Raw genomic sequence first — 19,748 nt, 5'->3', positions numbered from 1 at the left:
TATTAAATATCTGCTCTGTCCAACGATAAGAAATCACTTAGCCTCAACAGTTTTTGTATTAGTTTGCCTACCTGTGTCTACTAAGGGTGTATGGGTTTACCCACTCGAATACACTGATGTGGAACTAATATTACGGCCTGGTCCGACTTGTTTGTTATTTTTGCGAGGGAAAAAGGTTACCCCGGTAATTCTGGCATGGGGAAAAGGAGCTTGGAAGAGAGAGAATTTTGGCGAGTTTTTGAGTTATTTTTGCGACGGAAAAAGGGTACCCCGGTAATTCAGGCATGGGGAAAAGGAGCTTGGAAGAGAGAGAATTTAGGCGAGTTTTTGAGTTATTTTTGCGACGGAAAAAGGGTACCCCGGTAATTCTGGCATGGGGAAAAGGAGCTTGGAAGAGAGAGAATTTAGGCGAGTTTTTGAGTTATTTTTGCGACGGAAAAAGGGTACCCCGGTAATTCAGGCATGGGGAAAAGGAGCTTGGAAGAGAGAGAATTTAGGCGAGTTTTTGAGTTATTTTTGCGACGGAAAAAGGGTACCCCGGTAATTCAGGCATGGGGAAAAGGAGCTTGGAAGAGAGATAATTTAGGCGAGTATTTGAGTTATTTTTGCGACGGAAAAAGGGTACCCCGGTAATTCAGGCATGGGAAAAGGAGCTTGGAAGAGAGAGAATTTAGGAGAGTTTTTGAGTTATTTTTGCGACGGAAAAAGGGTACCCCGGTAATTCTGGCATGGGGAAAAGGAGCTTGGAAGAGAGATAATTTAGGCGAGTTTTTGAGTTATTTTTGCGAGGGAAAAAGGGTACCCGGTAATTCTGCCTTGGGTATTAGCCTAGCTGATTATTATTTATTTATTTTATTTATTCTGGCATGTGGGCCTTACTGGGGTGGAGTGCCTCGAAACACACAACTAGCTGAGGGCCCACCCGTAGGGTGGGCTTCTCGTCTAGTTTAAAATAAGACGCGTGAATTCTGGAATTTTACTATGTAAATTGTATTTTCTCTAAAAAATTATTTAAAATGATTTGGCTTAAAAAACAGTCCCTTTTAATCTTTACAAACCTATTAAAAAGGTCTCTCTAACTTTTTTTTTCATGAGACGTAAACCTTGTTGGGTAGTACCAACTGGTTTTTTTTTCATGACGTTTTATTTCAATGAATAATTGTCCGTTTTTGACCAAACCAATTTCCCTAGAGGTTTTCGAGTACGCTCTACAACTTGTTGATTGAAAATTTTCGTCTACCACCTATCGTTCAAAAAATAAAAATTTCCAAACGGTTAAAAATATCACGATTTTTCTGAAAATTCCAAAAGAACAGGGTCCTCCCCGACAGAATATATCCTGATAATTTCACATTTCTAGCAACTATAATTTTTGAGAAAAACGCCTGGGCCGATCAAATTAAGACACCCTCTATAAAATCACCATTGGTTTAACGGGTTTATATAAGCAGTATAATGTTTCTTTTGGCTTTAAATATATGTAACTTCAAATACGTTTGGAAACATATTTTTATTGTATAGTGCAAGGTTTACTATTTCATTCTAATTGAACCATAGTTTTACAAAGTAGTTGATCTAAATAAAATATTATTCATTCTGAGTAGAGATTAGAAATTAGCAATCCAATAATTTTTCTTTTAGTGAACGTACTCTATCACAAATTTTACAAATAAGGGCTTTTTTCCTATTTTTCGTTCGTACTATTTCTAATTCCTCAATTTCCATTCTTGACATCAGTTTTACCTGAGACAACTGAAGTGGTCAGCATTCATCATTAATTAACATCCGTCGTCAAAAGTATTTAAATAAGAACTCTTACAGCTACAACTATCGAACAACTTACGAACTCAAGCTCACAAATGAAATTTACCTGTTAATTACATAAGAAAATAATAGATTTATTGCGAGGTCCTTGGGTACATATTATTTAAAATAGGTTTGAGATTATCTTCGTGGAATCGCACTATTACGAATGACTACGGTTTAAACAGATACGTCATAGTGTTACTTAAAATTTTAATTTCTAGCTCGAAAAAAATGAAAAAAATAATTGACTATAAGCAGCTTAATATTCCAGATATATATTTAAGCGAATTTGTAAAAATTCAAAATAAAAACAAGAGTTGATCAAGTAAGACTACTTATTAAGGTCTCATCAGGACCCATCGTCCGACAAGTGACTGTGACTGCCTCGTTTATTTTCTGTCCCGTTGATCTGTGGTCCAATTTATAGGACAGTGATGAAATAATTAAAGCATAGTTATCGCTCTGTCTTGTTTATTTTTAATGACTTTATTAATTTTCAATGGTTGTCAACTTTAAGCAAGAAGTAAGCCCTTATTTTATCATTCAACAGTTTTCACTTCGATCAATTCAAATGCCCTTCTACAACGAAACAGTAGTTACATACTGTTACTTCTTAATGACCTCCTGCTAATAATTAGCTGTTATGAATGATGAATGGTTTAATTAACAATAATACATATTTATACCTGCTCGTTTTATCACTAACCATAGAGTCACCAAGCGGTTACCGCGAGAAGTTTTTTTTAACTTACTGCTGAGTTTTAACACGACAAAGCGCTCGCAGACCAAAATCCAGCAGCTGGAAAAACTTCTTGCGTTGAACCGACATCTTCCAGTCTCAAGTGTGATTCATAACTACGAATGGGTGGTAGGTAATGTCAAAAGGTCACAATCTTTCCTCGCTGCTAATTTGACGACGAAAACCAAAATTGGTTATCGAGAAAAATTAACGTCCTTAGAAACAATACCACTCATTTAGGAAATGTTACATGTTGATTTACTAACGACTGATTTTTTTACTACCGTTTAGGCGAATAAACTGTCGTAAAGTTTTCAGGACTTGTTTATAAACAACGAAGGTGTAGTCACTTAATTTATCAGGTGTACAAATAGTACGTAATCACTGCAATTATCTTTAGGAAATCATTGGAATTCACTGTAAAATTGTTAGAAATCATAGGAAATCATAAATTTCATTTCGAAAATAAGTAATCAGGTATGCAAACGTTTTACGAGTGACTTCTCATCAATGATCAATCCGTAGTATTAAACTTTGAAATTACATTCATAGCAGGTAAGCAAATATTTCGGGTTGTGGTTAAGGAGGGTAAAATATAATTTTTTAAATTTGTAGACCCTAAAATCAATTGTACTAACGTTGATGCCGCTATTAAAAATATAGTAAAAGTTCCAATCATTTCTTCGTGGAAGGATTAACCCAACCACCAAATCCTTTCTCTATTTCACGGGCAACACTCATAGTTAGACGATCGTTGTACGTTTTGGCGACAACTTGTACGCCAAGCGGTAAGCCGTTTTTGCTCAGACCAACAGGGCACATAGTCGACGGGTAGCCCAGAATATTGAAAATGCACGTACACCAAATATTTTGGAATTTCAAAACTTGCTCTTGGTGGTAGTACGGTAGTTGGGGCTGAGGAGGGAATATCAAGACGCCATTCTCGCCCAGGATGTTGGGGAGGCCTTCTTCGAGACGACGGAAGAGTCCATTGTTACGCGCTAGCACTTCTGGGTCCAGGTACGACAGAAATCGCATGGAAGCGACGTAGTACAAGACGTATATCGTGTGTTTACAGAGGCCGAGGCCCCACTTCAGGAATTCCAGAGGCAAGCTGAACTGCGCCTCTTCTTTGCCTGTTATCACCTCAATCATGTCGGGTGCTTTAGCGCTTCCGTACTTGCTGAGCGTCATAGAAAAGAAGTTGGAAGCTGACACTGGAAATTTTATTTTTTGCGCTTTGTTTCCAGTCACTTTTTCCAAGTAATGAACTACCTGCACGTGAAAGTAAAAGTATGATAACTATTCGAATATACGACAAAAATATTGAGTAATACGAGTGTAACGTTGAAGAAAATGTAACATATTTCCATGTCCACTCTCACCAACTATTCTTAAACACGGAAGCACCTGCCTCCCCTCTCAACAATAAAAATCTTGGACCAATAATTGCGTCCAAGATAAATTGTTTCCGTAATTTATGTTTTCCCTATTGAAGCTCACTTCACGATGAGTATGATGTTTGTTAAAAATTCCTTACACGTTCCGAACGAAGATTTAAGATTTATTGGAATCTATCTTAAAAATACTAAAAGTGTATTCGTACCTTATATACGGAATCTCTAAGCTCCGGGTCTACGGGACTGAAGAAACCCCCTTTCGCGTAGTCGTCGGTGTAGTAAATCTTTACATCTTTCAAATTTACCTGGAGAACATAAAACGTGGTTGATCTCACGCGAACCTAAGTTAGTGATAATAGATATTTGTACTTTTACCTTTGACTTTAGGTTGAGCAAGGATTCGTTTTCTTTGGTCAAAATCTGCAGCAGAGGTAGGAGATCTTCAGCGTGTCGGCTCAGAGGACCAGTGACGTTGTAATTGTCCAGTTCCGTTCGGTACGATGAGGGGAATTGACCGCGGTTAGACACCACCTCTGAAAATTGGAAGAATCAGATACTATTACTTACGGTTGTTGTTCATTTTATTATTATTCTTCTGGGTCTTATGTTGTTTCATTGGCATAGTTCGTTTTAAATATGTTATATTGGTGATGCAGCCTAGTTACATGAAATGAACGAGTGTAGAGTAAAAATTAGTTATTGAATCTTGCATAGGCTTATTCTTCATTAATTGTACATTTTAAGTTTCTAAGAAACAAAATTTGACTTCAAAATGGAAAAATAAAAGACTACAGTAATAGAGAACGGGTGGGGAGTTCGGTTTGATAAGTAGCTGAAGGACTGCAATTATTTTTGTGATTTGCCATCGCTAAGCCGATTAGTCAGCTATATCATTATTTTCTGTAGTTGTCCAATCAGCCAACTTATGAAACCGAACTCCCCTTCTGGATATAACAGAAACGGGCAAATACGGACAACTTATTTATTTATTTGTTTATTGATGCAATCTGGCTGTAATATTATTGAATAAAATTGCAATTAGGATAGTAGGTAATAAATAAGAAAAATACACAAGATAGAAAAAGGCCCGAAGAGTTCAGAAAGAATAATAACAAAATAATCCTAGAGAGTATACTATCAAAAAAGTATTGGGCCCTCTTGAAGATAATCTTAAATTCAATATCTTAAAACTCAGGTCGAAAGTGTGTCCAAATGCCCAACGATTTCCAAGGCGATATAGTACTGTAGGTCTCAATTTAGTTTTGGCACTGGGTTTAATGATTAACCGCGATTAGTCTAACCTAAATGATGTGCACGTCTATTTCTGAAGGGCCCATCTTTTCGCAAAAAAATACAGTGAATTCTATTTTATAGTTATGTGTTATATTTTAGTCTACAATTATATTTTGTTAGTCGAGAGTACTACCTCAGCTCACAATAATAGTACAGAATCGGTTATTGTTTTCGTCAGCTTCAGTTGTAATTTTAAGAGAAAGTGTTTTATTACGATATTTGTTATTAAGCACTACTAGTTAAGAACGGTCTTTTGTGACCAGTTAGATTCATCATAAATGAAAAACTATGTTTAACCCGAACAATCTTTCCAGAATTCCTAGTTAGCTAATTTTTTTAATTCGCTAATTTTAAAACCTCTCATAAATTTGCCCCGCTTTCCAAGCTATACGGCGCTTGAGAGATAACGGATGTGTATATTAGAAAGAAAACCCATTAAGTTGGGAATGTAGTACATCTATAGCCACAATTGATAAAAATTGGGGCTCTGGAAGTACTATATTTCCAACTCAATGGAAAAACCAACCACCGTCAATCTGACCGAAAAAAATGGGGCACGCAGTGAAAGACGTTTTCCTTGTTATTCTTTCGATATCGCTGGACGCCTTCTAAACGAATGAAAAATACCCAAAATAACGACTAATTCATTTTATTAGTCTAATCCGGCCAACGGTAATTGGCTTTACAAGTCGCTACTTGACTATGGCCTATAGTTACGCCTTGGTTATTATCTTACCTGATTATTAATATTATTATTATTATCACCGATATTATTATTTTAATAGAGTAGTGTAGCACTCCGTAACTTTGGCCATGGCCGCCATTTTGGTCGCTAATTTTTCATCTATAGAGTATAATGCTTTTTCCTATTCATAAAAAATTCGCGCCCACAATGGAGGCCATGCCAAAAGCTACGGAGTGCTACTACTCTATAGGAAAGAGCACGGGTGACGCACTAGCACAGTACAGCGTATTAGTGTAATTATTTTTGTTCACATTTTATATTTTATTGAATTTACTTCTTCTAGCAGAATTATTTCCGTTGTGATAGTACACGTATAGAACCGATTTGAAATTTCAAAGAGGGGCACACCTAGTCTTACTCTTGAAAATGATATTGAGCATGTCGAGTTATCGTTTTTCAAGTAGAATAACCATCAGATATCATTCTAAAGGATAGATGTATTACTAGTTTAAAGTCGGTTTTATGTGCGGTAATGGCGCTATAAAGGGAAAAATGTGTACCCCACCCTTCTATTTGGTTATTAATCGTGCTAAAATATTATTCTGCTTGGAAAACGATAACACGACCAGCTCGATATAATTTTGAAGAGTAAAATTAGTTGTACTTTTCTTTGAAATTTCCAGTCAGTTTTATGATAACATTTGGCAATCGTTCTACTAGGATAAGAAAATAAAATAAAAAAATTAAACAAAAATAATTATACTAATATATAAAAATGAAAATATACATATACTAAATTTATTAGTAAAAACGCTTAGTTTGGTCGTTTTATATAAATACACAATGTTTAAGTTAGTCTTTGGTTTTGGATATTTTATATTTCGTTCTGATGGAGTCCAATGATACCCAGAGAATAACAAGGAAAATATATTTCATTGCTTTCCCTTTTTTTGCCACCGGATTGAAGGTGGGGAAAAACTATGTTAGTAATTATGTAAGCATGATACCTGTATATATGCGGTCATCTATCTTGATGAAATTTGCGTAAAGAATTTTTTTGGAAAAATTATACATCAATTTGAATGTCCTTACTTTTGGAAGGTTTATGTCCAAATACTCCGCAGTTGTACGATGGTATTCGAATACTTCCTCCCAAATCGTTTCCGACACCGAAACAAGTTGCCGAAGAAGTGACCAAAGCTCCTTCGCCACCTGTTAATGACATTTCCTAGTTCTTAAAAATAATTATGGTCTACCTTAACCGAAAATCTCTTGTACGAACCACTACTGCCACCGGGTATTCTGGTCAGATCGTAGGGATTCTTAGTAGTTCCGTACAAAGTATTACTCGAATCCATCCACATGCAATACTCTGGAACATTGGAGATACAAAGAGGGATTCCTCCAGCTTCACGCAAGGCAGCCACTGCGTCACTATCTTCTATAGCCCTGTCCGATTTCTTCACTACTACTCCAGCATTTAAAATTAAACCTACAAAAAGGACACCCAAAGGTACTTAAGAAATTGTATATTTCGAACTCAAACAGTCAGAAGCGGACTGGCGATATTTTTCAGTCACGTAGAATCTAAGTGTTTCTCTGATAAAAAGCGTTAACGCCCTCGGGTTTAACTTTTAATCGTGAATTTGTGGGAAACGTCTTGCTTCTAAACGCGATTTTACGCCAAGCGTTTCTTCACTACACGTGTTAACGGGCCAACTTCTAAACGAGTTCATTCCCAAAAAGAGTATTGTTTGCCCACTGGGTCAAAGACAATAGAGTACAAAGGGATTGGATAAGATATTCGTGTAAATACACCAGTCATTGCTCATTTCAGTTTCTCCCCTGCTTCTATTTCGAAGTTGGATCTTTAGTGGTAAAATCCAAAAGTAGGCCGTTTTCACTGTTTAAGAACTATGTATGAATTCTGGCTATTCTCGGAGAGCTGCCGATATCAGGAAAACTAATAAACAACCAACTTGCCCTATATATGAAATCCGACGTTCAGATATGCTAGGCTAAATTCAAAATATCAGCAAGAGGTTCTAGGTTTCGCCGTTTTGGGCGTGAACAGTACGGTGTCTTAGAGGTGTCAACGGGCGAGCCGTATTGAATTTTTCATAATAGGAATAGGTTCGATTAAACCTGACCCGGCTCGGTTGAATTTTTAGCTCGTAGATCATTTATTGAATTGCGCTCTGTTCGATTCGGACGCGAGTCATTTTAAGATTGCTTTGATTTTAAGTCGATCGGAATAAAACTAATCGGCTCGAAATCAGTATTACTCGCTAGCTCATTCAACTTCACAAGTTTCGAGGAAAATGAAGTAAATTAAGAGCGTTTTTAATAGGTATTACTTACTGATGCAACAATTAAGGTTTCGGGTCACATACAAAGCTCTTTTATAGGCTACAACTTATCGCATCGATACCCATTCTATATACAAGTAGCTGGTCCTTTGTGTCAAACCAAATAGAATAACATAAACGCGTAATGTGAAATACCCCTTGCAGGAAAACGAAATGCCATGAGATGGTCGGCCTATATCGGTTTTCTCACAAAAATAATTAAGCAACACTGCTCTATTGCTTGGCAGCGCTGTTTCTCTAAAATTAAAAATTAAGTTAGATTCGCCACCGTAAATTTTCCAAACTAGTCGGCGGCTTTTTGAGCAGTATTTTGAATTATTGACTTTCACTACTCCTAGAAACCCATTGCCTGCCTCTCGATAGAGACTTCCTGCACAGCTCGCCAAACGGATGCAACCGTTATACTGTATAAAATTCTGACTGATTCCAATCTCTGGCAATCGCGTACGCACACACTGGTTCTTGGACGCACGCCAGCGGACAAACCGGGAAAATTCCCCTTTCCTAAGCTATACGGAAAATGTCTGCGGTCGCCCAATAAGGTAATTTTGGCTAAGTTTTTCTTTCATGGCTTTAGAAAATATAAGCGTCGATAATTCCGATTGGCCACAATTGGTTAAAGCGTGAAACACGTTTAAAAATTTAAATTACAACGTCATCAGTGTATTTTCTATACGCCTAGGTTTCATTAGCGTTTAAATAAGGTACCTTTTCAGTTTTACTCGTGCTGCTATCGTTTTAAAATGCAAAATACATTTTTAAATTCAAACGTAAAAACCAAGTGTTAAAGTTTTAAACATCTTTCTTTGATTATTTTGTGTTGAAAACGTAAACATTTAGGGAGGTGCAAACCGAACATTACTGAACACCAAAAAAGTCGTTCAAATTAAGATTGATGCAACTCAACTCTCATGGACTAGGCATTAAGCTCCAAACCCCATTTTGGGATTTTTTCCCACGTGGCCAGTCCGTCTCAGTAAACAGTGTACTTAACTAACGTCTAAACGCATTAGTTTAAAATAAATAATTAATCGTACTATCTCGGTCGGTAAGTCAATTTGCTACTAATAAAGTATTTTCTAGTTATATAAAATTATTTAAATTGTTTTAACTCTTAAAAACTGTACACTACATGTTAATTATTTAAAACAAAATGAGGGCCGCAAAAACTATTTTCGGCTGTTAAAATTCTAACGTATTTAGAATTCTACGTCCAGAAAAACATGCTCAAAAACAGTTCTGTAACCATTTTTCTATCGCTGTATCTATTTTTCCCCTTCGCAACAAAACAGATCTTATAGTATAAATCCCCTTTGCATTTCTTCCGTTCGCTTTACTTCCTTAAGATTCTCTACTCTGTTGTGATGGTTGTAATGTACTGTTATAAGTGCTTAGCATTTCATTTGGCCACTTAAACGGTGGTTACATTGTCGCCGCCAATTTGTTGGCCAAAAGACATGATTTGCTACCTCTCTGAGACTATAATCCTTAGAGTAACAAATCCAATTCTATATGAATCGTTAGAAAATTTCCAATCTTCTAGTTAGGAATATAAATTTGGCGATTCCGATAATGATAGGATAGTTGCTTTTCAAATAAGTCTGTACTTAGAGTAAGTATCTAAGTGGTCTTAACAATCCGTAGAGCGTATTTCCATGAAAAAAATGCTCAACAGTGTTTTTTTATTTAATACGGCCACCGCACTAACAGGGTCGTAGCGAAGTACCTCTTTGGGGGGGGGGGTAGCTTTGGCCAACTGGAGCCGAGTTTGGGGTGCAAACGATTGCGAACTGCGAAACGTTCGTTGAATGAAATTATAATTTCGCAAATTCGACCAAACTTTGTTAAATTAACGTTTAGCAACTTTGTTACTATAAACGAAATCGTGTACTCTTACTCTTTTTGGTGATAAAAAATCAACGGTAGAAACGGCAAAGCCAGACTTTGAACCGCTTATGATGCATACCTTTGATGCCAATGGCATTTTTGCTGCTGAAGGGCACTCCTAACAGTGGTTTCTCGGCTGCAATTTCTTCTGGGGATTTCCCGCTTGTCTCGACGTATTCGTCGCACGACATGGCTTCTTTGAGGGCGTCGGCAAAGCGCTCATCGACCACGGCATTAATGACAGGATTCACCGATTCGATTCGCCTAATGCAGGCCTTCACTAAATCCACAGATTTCAACTGAAACAAAGAAAAGATTAAGTTTAAAAACCAGCTTTTTGGTACAACCGGTTAAATTTCAAATAGGGCTTAGTTTCATTTAAACTAATTGTCGCGTTGCTTCAAAAACGAACGTAATTGAACCGGGATTACAAAAAGTATATTCGCAAATGGTTTTAATCACACGAGGTCTCAAATCGGCAAATTAGTTTTTTATTAGGTTTAAATTTAGACGTTTTCGATTTACGTAAATTTGAGATAAAAGAAACACACTGCAAAACCTACCAGAATTTTTACATTTTGAAGTTCAGCCTACAGAAATTTTAAAAGGTAGTTGCAAACACCTTGAACTAAGTAAAGCTTCGGTGAAATTGAATTTCTTCTGCAAGTGGAAAAACTCTTCTTCCTATCCTTCTATCAGCAAAAATAAGCGTAATAGAGACTGCGCAAGTGCGGACGTAGCGCATTTATATGATACCTTCGTACCACTTGCGCAGTCTCTGTTACGCATTTTTTAATCGAGAGAGGTATCGGAACATCTGTGTTTTACGTTTTAAGGGAGACGAAACATTTGTGTTAATTAGTTCAAGCAGGCACAGTTGTTTTCCGCTATCAATTAGTTTGAAAACGAGCCCATTTTTAACGCTATATTTAATACGCTAAACACGTGTCACTTCTATGAAATCTGAAAAAAATTAAGTCCAGTGGCAAAAATAATAAACAATTGCTTCTATTGTCTCTAACTACGACTGCATAAACTACTGGGAGCGACTTAGAAAGTACCGTTCTCCAGCGAATTACGTCATCAATACGTACACCTGCACCTTAACCGTCACCTCGACTTTATTAATGGATGGCTGCGATTCTCGAATTCTAGACAATTTGAGGCCCCAATAAGACCTTAAAATAAATCAGATGGAAATATTTTAACGGACTTATTATTATTACTATCAAAAGTCAATATTATTTTGTACTCCTCGTAATCGCTGTAACTTTCACTGCACTAAATTGATGGCGAACAGGGGCAGCGCGATACGTTGGATCAAATAATCTGTCGAACGTGGCTCGTGAGTTACATCAAACAAATGCACACCAACGATTTCAATTACGTGTATTGTGAAATTAATATGAAGCAAATGTTTTATTTAAGTAATTTGAATTTGCCCTTTCGAATTTCGATGAAAAACGTAACGCCTTAGTTACCGAAGCGAAATTTCGGTTTTAAATAGGTCTCACCTGTTTAGTTCTTATTTTTCTCGCCAATGAAACAGTGGATTCTTCTATAAAAGTATCCTTAATAGCGGGCAATTTTCCTTTTTTAGAGCCAATAAATTTCTTTAGTAGATAATGAGTGATATTGTTCACTTGCTGGAAGAGAAAACCGGCAAAGAACAGCAATATGTTATTAAATAATTTATTGACCATTTTAACTTTAATACCGACAATTGGAAATTATTTAGTTTTTTGGGTACATCTAGACCGTCGCGCTGTCAGATAGCAACAGAATACGATCCTTTTTACGCTGGAGAACATCGTGACCTTCGTATCAATAATTCTGATAATTTTTTTCCTCGTGTCAGTCGCCTGATTTAATATAAGTAATCAGTTAATGCTTAATGTATCAGCTTATGGTATGAGAAATAAAAAAGGTTTTTCCCGATAAGATATGAGATTGGAAGGTCAATGTAAAAATACTTCATTCTAAAGCTCAACGTATACAGAATACGTAAGATAACTCTTAACGACTTTGAGATAAAGTCTGGGAATCAGTCTAGCATATCTTTTGTCCGAAAAATATAAATAGCATTTCAGGATGTCGCTCTGTCATAACCCAGAATTAATTTTTGGAAGCAAAACTGGAAAGAGGTACAAAATATATTAATTCAAAGACTTAATAAATGGATAGAATTGCTGTTTTTGGAGTGAAGAGATAGCTCACAATCCTCCGTTAATCTCTACGTGAGATGTGTATAAAGCATGGGTTGCTCAGGCCCGTGCTCGCACGTTTTTAAAATCATTATTAAAATAAGGTAATTTCAAATAAGTCCCATAAATGCTTAATTTTTAATATAAACTGAACAATATTTTTACAAATTATTCGTTAGCAGTCTGCATTGTTAAGTATTTCGCAGTACATAAATAATGCCTTTCGGTTCCATTCCACCCGTTCCATTTGAGCCAATGACCTATACCAAGAATGTATTTATTTATATTTAGGAAGAATGATTATGTTGCGACAATCGCCGGGCACGTTGAACGCCTTTCCCCCGTCTCGAGCGGGGGGGGGGGGGGAGACAAAACGTCACCGGCGTTTGATTACCATCGCGTTAGGTGACGTAAATTTTAATCAGCCAATGAAATACCGGGACTATTCGTTTTATTTTAAGCGGAGGAGCGTACTGGGGAGACCAACGGGTGGATTGAGAGAAAGGCTAAAAACCGTCTTGACATAGACATTATCCCTAGGTATAAATAAATACATTCTTGCCTATACCCATTCAAAGAAATATATAATTTATCACAACTCATTTAGTTTATTCGAATTTTAAGTTTTCTACCATAAAATAATAGAAACTCTATATTTATTGTTAAAGCGGTAAGAACCATTCCTTCTGCGTTGAGTTTGCAAGTTCTCTCCCCACTGGTTTAAGGGGTTTTCCGCCGAGCTGTTCGGTTTCCCCTTCCATAAAAACTTGTCGAGGTTAACGATAATAGTTAGTGTACGAAGCTGTTGGCTCGCGTGGCATGAAGGGATTGCCACCACCCACATAAACGTTCTTGCAAAATATCGTTTTGGTCTAAGGATTATTTCCATATAAAAAAAATATAAAACTTTTCTCATTTTTGACCAATTATTATTTATTGCAATTTTTTTTGAAGTAATATAAAAAAAACAGCATTGGCCTTTTTCAAACATTTGTTCGCCAAGTAGTAATGTCTTCCCTTGGTGATGTGCGACTTTTAACTACACAAAGAATTTCAAATTCCGAAATCCAGTGTTCATCTTTTCTATTTGGCCAGTTGTACGACCTCGATATTCCGTGGCGGTGAATGAAACTAATAAGTGATTCTCTGCATTCTTCATTTGTTTCTACAACAACTCCAAAATTGTGGCAACGTATTGGCCAGGCAAGAAGTTGGACCGTGGATGCGACGTTTCATTGTAGATTTTAACTTGCAAAAATGATTCTTCACCCGAGAGTTGGGCAATCCCGTTTGGCTAATTGTGATAAAATAGTGGTGACTGCGTGTTTCTTGAACTGTATTACCCTTTTCAAGTCTGTTTTTAATATTATCACGATGTAAATCTGTGTCTAATTTTTTAGCGTATTAGAAAGCCATTCCTTTTATATTTTCAGACGTCCAGTTATATCCACAGTTTTCTGGAGACTTGCACGAGCTGCCAGTCTTTTCAGCGAACCTCCGATTCCGTCGCAAGAAATTCCATTCCGCTTTGATTTTGAAATCTTCATCATGGTGGCATAGGTTTAAGAAACTCTTGCAGTAATAGTGGGGTGGCGGAGTGGTTAGCACTTTCGCCTCGCAGCAAGAGGAGCAGGGTTCGATCCCAGCTTGTGGCACTGGGTGAAAATCCTGAACAACTCCTTCTGCGTTGAGTTTGCAAGTTCTCTCCCCACTGGTTTAAGGGGTTTTCCCCCGAGTTCTTCGGTTTCCCCTTCCCATAAAAACTTGTAGAGGTTAACGGTAATAGTTAGTGTAGGGAGCTTTTGGCTCGATCTCGTGGCATGCAGGGCTTGCAACCACCCAAAGTCGCATGATGACTTAGGCCTAAGGTGGTGCTTTGGGTATTAGCCTAGCTGATTATTATTATTATTATATATCTTTCGAAGGTTTTGGAGACAAGATCAATTGTTTAATGGAATAGTGTACGGTTACTACGTCATGGTTAAGGAAGTCGCTTATAACGATAAAGGATATGTGCTTGACAATTTCCGGAGTTTCTTTGTAGTAAATGACAAAAGGATGTATGTTGCCTGTGAATTGACCCAGTGATAGCCGTGAGCAGCGCGTCTTGTACGACGAAAGAGTAGTTTTCTGAGAAGTCCATAAGAACAACGGCTTCAATATGCGGGGTTAATCCTTGTTTTAAATCGGATAGATATCTCGATTGATGTTTTGCTCTGAAATGATGTGTCAATAGTTTTTCAAATTTATAAGCAATATTGTTTAGATATTCGTTGAGTGTGCTTTCGTAAGTAACCAATGTTGTACGATCAGTTGAAACGTCATTAAGTCCCAATTCGTCGGCATCTTTTGCAAGAATATTATTATTATTATTTATTTTTATTGTGCTTAAGAGACCACTCTTCCGGGACACAGTTACAAAAAATAAAATATTGCACAACAGAACCTCCCCCCACCTAAGCAGTGCTTGTATTTAGGGGGAGTGGTTCAAATATTCTTCCATCAGTTGCGGGACCATTTACAAAAAACACTTAAAAAGATATCAAACATGCCATCAAAATCGCTTAGAGAACTCACAAATCACAGAGATCAAAAGACAAAAAGTGCCGGATTATTTTTTACAATTACTTTCAGTTGTATTTTAAACCATTGAAAATATTTTTCAGTCTTTAATTCCAATGGTAGCAAATTGAACCATTTTGGTCCGAGATATAGTAAACTTCTTCGAATAATTGTAGAGTTTGCTCTGGGAATTTTTACATTACAGTTATCAAGGAACCGGGTTAAATATTTTTTCCCATCGAATTGCGTAATATTGCGGTATACAAAATATGCTGAGACTACAGTCGAAATATAAAGTTGTGCTATATTTAACACCCTAAATTCTTTATATAATTCTACAGTTGAATAGTACCATGGTTTTTTTAGACAAACCCTAATTATTCGATTTTGTAAATTAACAAGAGGGTGTAATGCTATTTTTGTTGCACTGCCCCAACAAATGATTCCATAGTTTAATACAGAATTTACATTGGCATAGTACACTGTCCTTAGTGTATTATTGTTCAGTATATTTCTCAACTGATACCAAGTAAACAATGAGTAACTTAGGGTATTCACAATTTTTTTAATATGAACTTCCCATTTTAGTGTACCATCTATATAAATACCGAGGTATTTAGTATTATCCACTTTTTCAATATTATGACATCCACAATCATTCAATCTATTACAGTTTTTTTTATGGATTATGATCTTTCCGTCTGTGGGTTGTCCACTATTTGTTATCGAAAAAGTGATGTAACATGTTTTTACAAGATTCAAACTCAAGAGGTGTTCATCCAAAACATTTTTTAAATTATTGAAGCTAATATTAGCTTTCTTATAAGCACTTGACCATGTGTCACCACAATACAGATTTACCATATCGTCTGCAAAAGAAACTAACTTATCAGCATTGGTAGAATTACAAATCATATTAACGTAAATGAGAAATAGCAATGGACCGAGGACTGTGCCTTGAGGCACGCCGCAATTATAAACCTCCTCATCACTACGTTCGTTGCCAATTTTAACTAAAGCCTTTCTGGAAGTTAGGTAGCTGCTAAACCAACGAAGAGGGAGACCCCGAATACCAATATTACTCATTTTTTTAATTATAATATTGTGGGACACGGTATCAAATGCCTTTGCTAAATCGATGAAGACAGCTAGTACTTTTTTACCATTGTTTAAATTTTTTTAAATAAAATCGTAAAACAACGTTAGAGCGTCATTTGTCGATAAGGTTTTTTGAAAACCAAACTGATTTTTAGAAATTATACCAAAACTATCGAAATAAGAAATTAACTGCTCTTTCATACATTTCTCTATCACTTTAGATAAGTTTGAAATTATAGAAATAGGACGATAATTAGAAATTATATCTTTTGGACCATTTTTATACACCGGTACAATTTCTGCATATTTGAAAATTTTTGGGAAAATTCCAGAAAAAAACTTAAATTTATAACATACGTTAAAGGGGCTACGATATAATCAATATTATTTTTTAACATCTTAGAAGTTATTTTATCAATTCCTTGCGATTTTGTATTTTTTAAGTCCCAAACAGCTTTTTGAACGTCATTTACATTTACAGGTTTTAAATAAAATGAATGAGAGTAATTAGAATTTACACTTTGGTAACAATTTCCGTCTATGTTTTTAGCTATATTTTTTCCGACATTTGCAAAATACTCATTAAAGGAATTTAGAATCTCTTTAGAGTCATTTTTCATATTTAAATTCTTATTATTTACAAACATTCTTTCAGTAACAGTTCTTTTTTTATGAGCGGGGGTAGATATATCTCGTATCACTTTCCAAACTTTTGCACTATCGTGTACGACATTGTCAATTTTTTTGGCGTAATAATTCTGCTTCACGATCCTTATAAGTGAGTTTAATTTATTTTTATACTTCAAGTATGTTTGTTTTAATTTTTCATTAAAAGGTTCTTTTTTTAACTGGTTTTTTAATTTATCTCTTTTATCAATACTAGCGATAAGACCGTTCGATATCCAAGGTTTAATTTTATGGTTATTTTTACTTAAAATTTTTTTTTGCTAGATTTGTGTAAAAGTTCATAGTTTCAATGAATGTGTTAATAGCTAAGTCGACGTCATCACATTGATAAACATTATACCACGGCTCAAAGCCTAATAACATTTTTAACTTATCGTAATCTATCTGGACTGTTTCATAATTTACCTCTTTTCCTATATACAATTTAACACTTTTAAAATCTATACTTAAAACCGTAGCATTGTGATCAGTTATGTTCGTTTCTAATATATAAGGAGTAATTTTTAATTTTGGCTCCGATTTAACAAAAATGTGGTCAAGACACGACTTAGAGTCGCCTAATTGCCTAGTGTAATCATTTATACAGGCGTCATAGCTATATGAGCTTAAAATGTCTAGGTATTCATTTGTATTTTCATTATACGTATCCATTGTGTTTATATTAATGTCACCAATTAAAACTATATTTTTTTCCATTCTGTAAGATGAAATTTCGGCTTCAAGTTCGAGAATAAAACTTTTTAGGTTAGAGTTTGGAGATCTATAAATAGCTAAACACCGAAAAGAGCGACTCCAATCATTTCTAGAAATATCAAGCCTTAAGCAAGATACTTCACCTATTTTACTTCCTACACAATTAACACTTAGAGGGTCTTTTATGAATATAAGCAATCCATCATTTTGATTTAAAAACATCGTTGTATTATAAGAATTGTATCCAGGTAAACTAAAATATCGGGGATTCTTACCCTCGAGCCAACATTCTGTTAGGATTATTATATCAAATTGTTCTTTTAATTGGACAAGTGTTAGTAAAAATACATCAATTTTTTTAGACTTCTTATATTTTGTTGAAGTACAGTTAATCTAGAATCAATATTAACCGCCTTAGAGTATTCATCAATTGTTAAAGTTTTAGTAATATTTGTTAAAGGATCGAGCATTTTTTTTAAAGTAATAGACAAATAATAAATTCAAAAATATGAATCATGATTATTTCATTAATTCTTCGAGCGCCAACAAGTTTTTTATTCTATACGATCGTTCTCCTTCTTTTTTTCTTAAGAAGACTTTTCCTCTTGTAATCCAATAAAAATTATACTTATGCTTTAAAGCAAATTGTTTGGTTTCATAAAAAACCTTTCTGAGAGCTGGGGTTAGGTGATCATTTACATATATTTTATCTTTCCCTATTTCTTTATGAATATCTTGAGCTAATAGACCTTTAGATCTTATTTTTTTAAAGGCGTCAACAATAAGATTTTGAATTCCTACAGAAGAACTTTGTACAACAATAATACGTGGCTTATTAATTTCCGTATTAACAGATTGTTTGTACGGATATCGACTTAGTGCTTTAAAGTCTATTTTGTTAACTTTCACCCCCAATAACTCGGTTATGGTTAAAACAATAGACAGGATTGATTCATTAACCGTTTCTTTAATACCGGTAATATTAAACGTAGCTGCTAGTCTTTCTTGATCAAGTTCATCTACTCTAGATTCTAGTACAATCACTTTATCATTTAAGAACTCCGTCTTTTTTTGTAGGCCTTCCTTATCTTTTTTAAGCACAGTGATTATATTAGCTTGACTTGGCAATTGGTTTGAGTAAAAGATTATTTTCCAGGACAAGATGGACAGCTGTGCATCATGCATTCCTATGACGATGTAGAACACACATTTAGAGGAGATGCTTCCATATAATCGGTAAATCCAACTTCTTTCAGCATTAGCTTTACATTTGATGTATCGTGCAAACACACACAGAATGGGCTCCTTTACTTGAGACAGTAATACATTGTTTTGGACGCAATGAAAAAAACTTTGCAATTCCAAAGTCGTTCCCAGTTTGTGTTTTATAAATTTGGTCCAATTCGATAATGTTAGCCAAAAGTAACCTTTTCTGTTCGTGTACTCTAGTTTCACCTTTGACGACCGAAACGTTATCTATATTTCCTGGACAAATGCGTCTAGCTTCGTCACTGAGAGATAAACTTTTTCTACGGGAGAAGCTATATCGGCGGCCAAGGGTTTTGCTTTTTTAAATTCAGGTAGACCTAATATTCCACTTGCTCTTGTAGTCTCTTGATATCTTGAGCTTTTCTAACAAAGGTAGTGCGACACTTGAAAAACTACGTAATTTTAGGGATTGACCAGCTAGGAGGAGCTAAGGTAAGTATTGGTATTTTCTTCCTCTTGTTTGATACTTGAAGTTTCTCTTTCATTAAACCAACCAATTTGTCCAAATCAGAACATTTTTCGCATTCTAAAATATGACTTTCAAATGGGCCATTGGCAGGGGTCAACTTGCTTTTTACAACATATTGAATAGTCTAAAGTTTTCGTTTACCATATGATGCGTGTCTATACACAGAAAGGTGGCTTGCTTGCAGCGGAGAACAACCCAGAACGGATAAACTCTGATTTTTCTGCGGATTCCAAATCCTCTTTATGGGTGAAACATTCATTTTGACATAAAGCCTGCTGACTGCCACTAATCGAGGAATCTGTGTTCTGTGAACTAGGCTCGTTTGTGATTTCGACTCGATCCTAGAGCAAATTTTAAAGCCAGGTAGTATTCGTAGCTTGCTCGTGGTTGTTGCTTGGGTTCGTGGCCACGGTAACACTTCTCGGTCGGCTATGACATTAAGATGCCCATGGCGGTCACGTGATTATTTCGCAGGTTCGTGTGGCGTTTTGCCTCGTGATCTGTGACGTCAAATTAATGGCATGGCGGCCGTTTCAGGGAGTGGCTTAGCTACGACGTACGCCTACGACACCACGAGCAATCACCCA

At 35.8% G+C, this 19,748-nt stretch overlaps 1 protein-coding gene across 1 annotated transcript; it reads right to left on the bottom strand.

The window, feature by feature from the left end:
• Positions 1 to 2,273: 2,273 nt before the first annotated feature.
• LOC149940534 (fatty-acid amide hydrolase 2-A-like) lies at positions 2,274 to 11,972 on the bottom strand. The gene is made up of 7 exons (XM_090178955.1): positions 11,694 to 11,972; positions 10,259 to 10,478; positions 7,206 to 7,415; positions 7,016 to 7,135; positions 4,321 to 4,478; positions 4,152 to 4,250; positions 2,274 to 3,820 (listed from the first exon to the last, which is right to left on the bottom strand). The coding sequence occupies exons 1-7, from the start codon at positions 11,880 to 11,882 to the stop codon at positions 3,221 to 3,223; spliced, it is 1,596 nt and encodes a 531-aa protein (XP_090035081.1). The 5' UTR covers positions 11,883 to 11,972; the 3' UTR covers positions 2,274 to 3,220.
• Between the last annotated feature and the right edge of the window lie 7,776 nt (positions 11,973 to 19,748).

This window comes from Leiobunum rupestre, chromosome 6 (genome assembly GCF_980474605.1).
Source record: "Leiobunum rupestre chromosome 6, qqLeiRupe1.1.hap1, whole genome shotgun sequence".
Taxonomy (NCBI): Eukaryota; Metazoa; Arthropoda; class Arachnida; order Opiliones; family Sclerosomatidae; genus Leiobunum; species Leiobunum rupestre.
The sequence above is the reverse complement of the archived record's forward strand: the minus strand, read 5'-3'. Positions and strand labels throughout refer to the sequence as shown.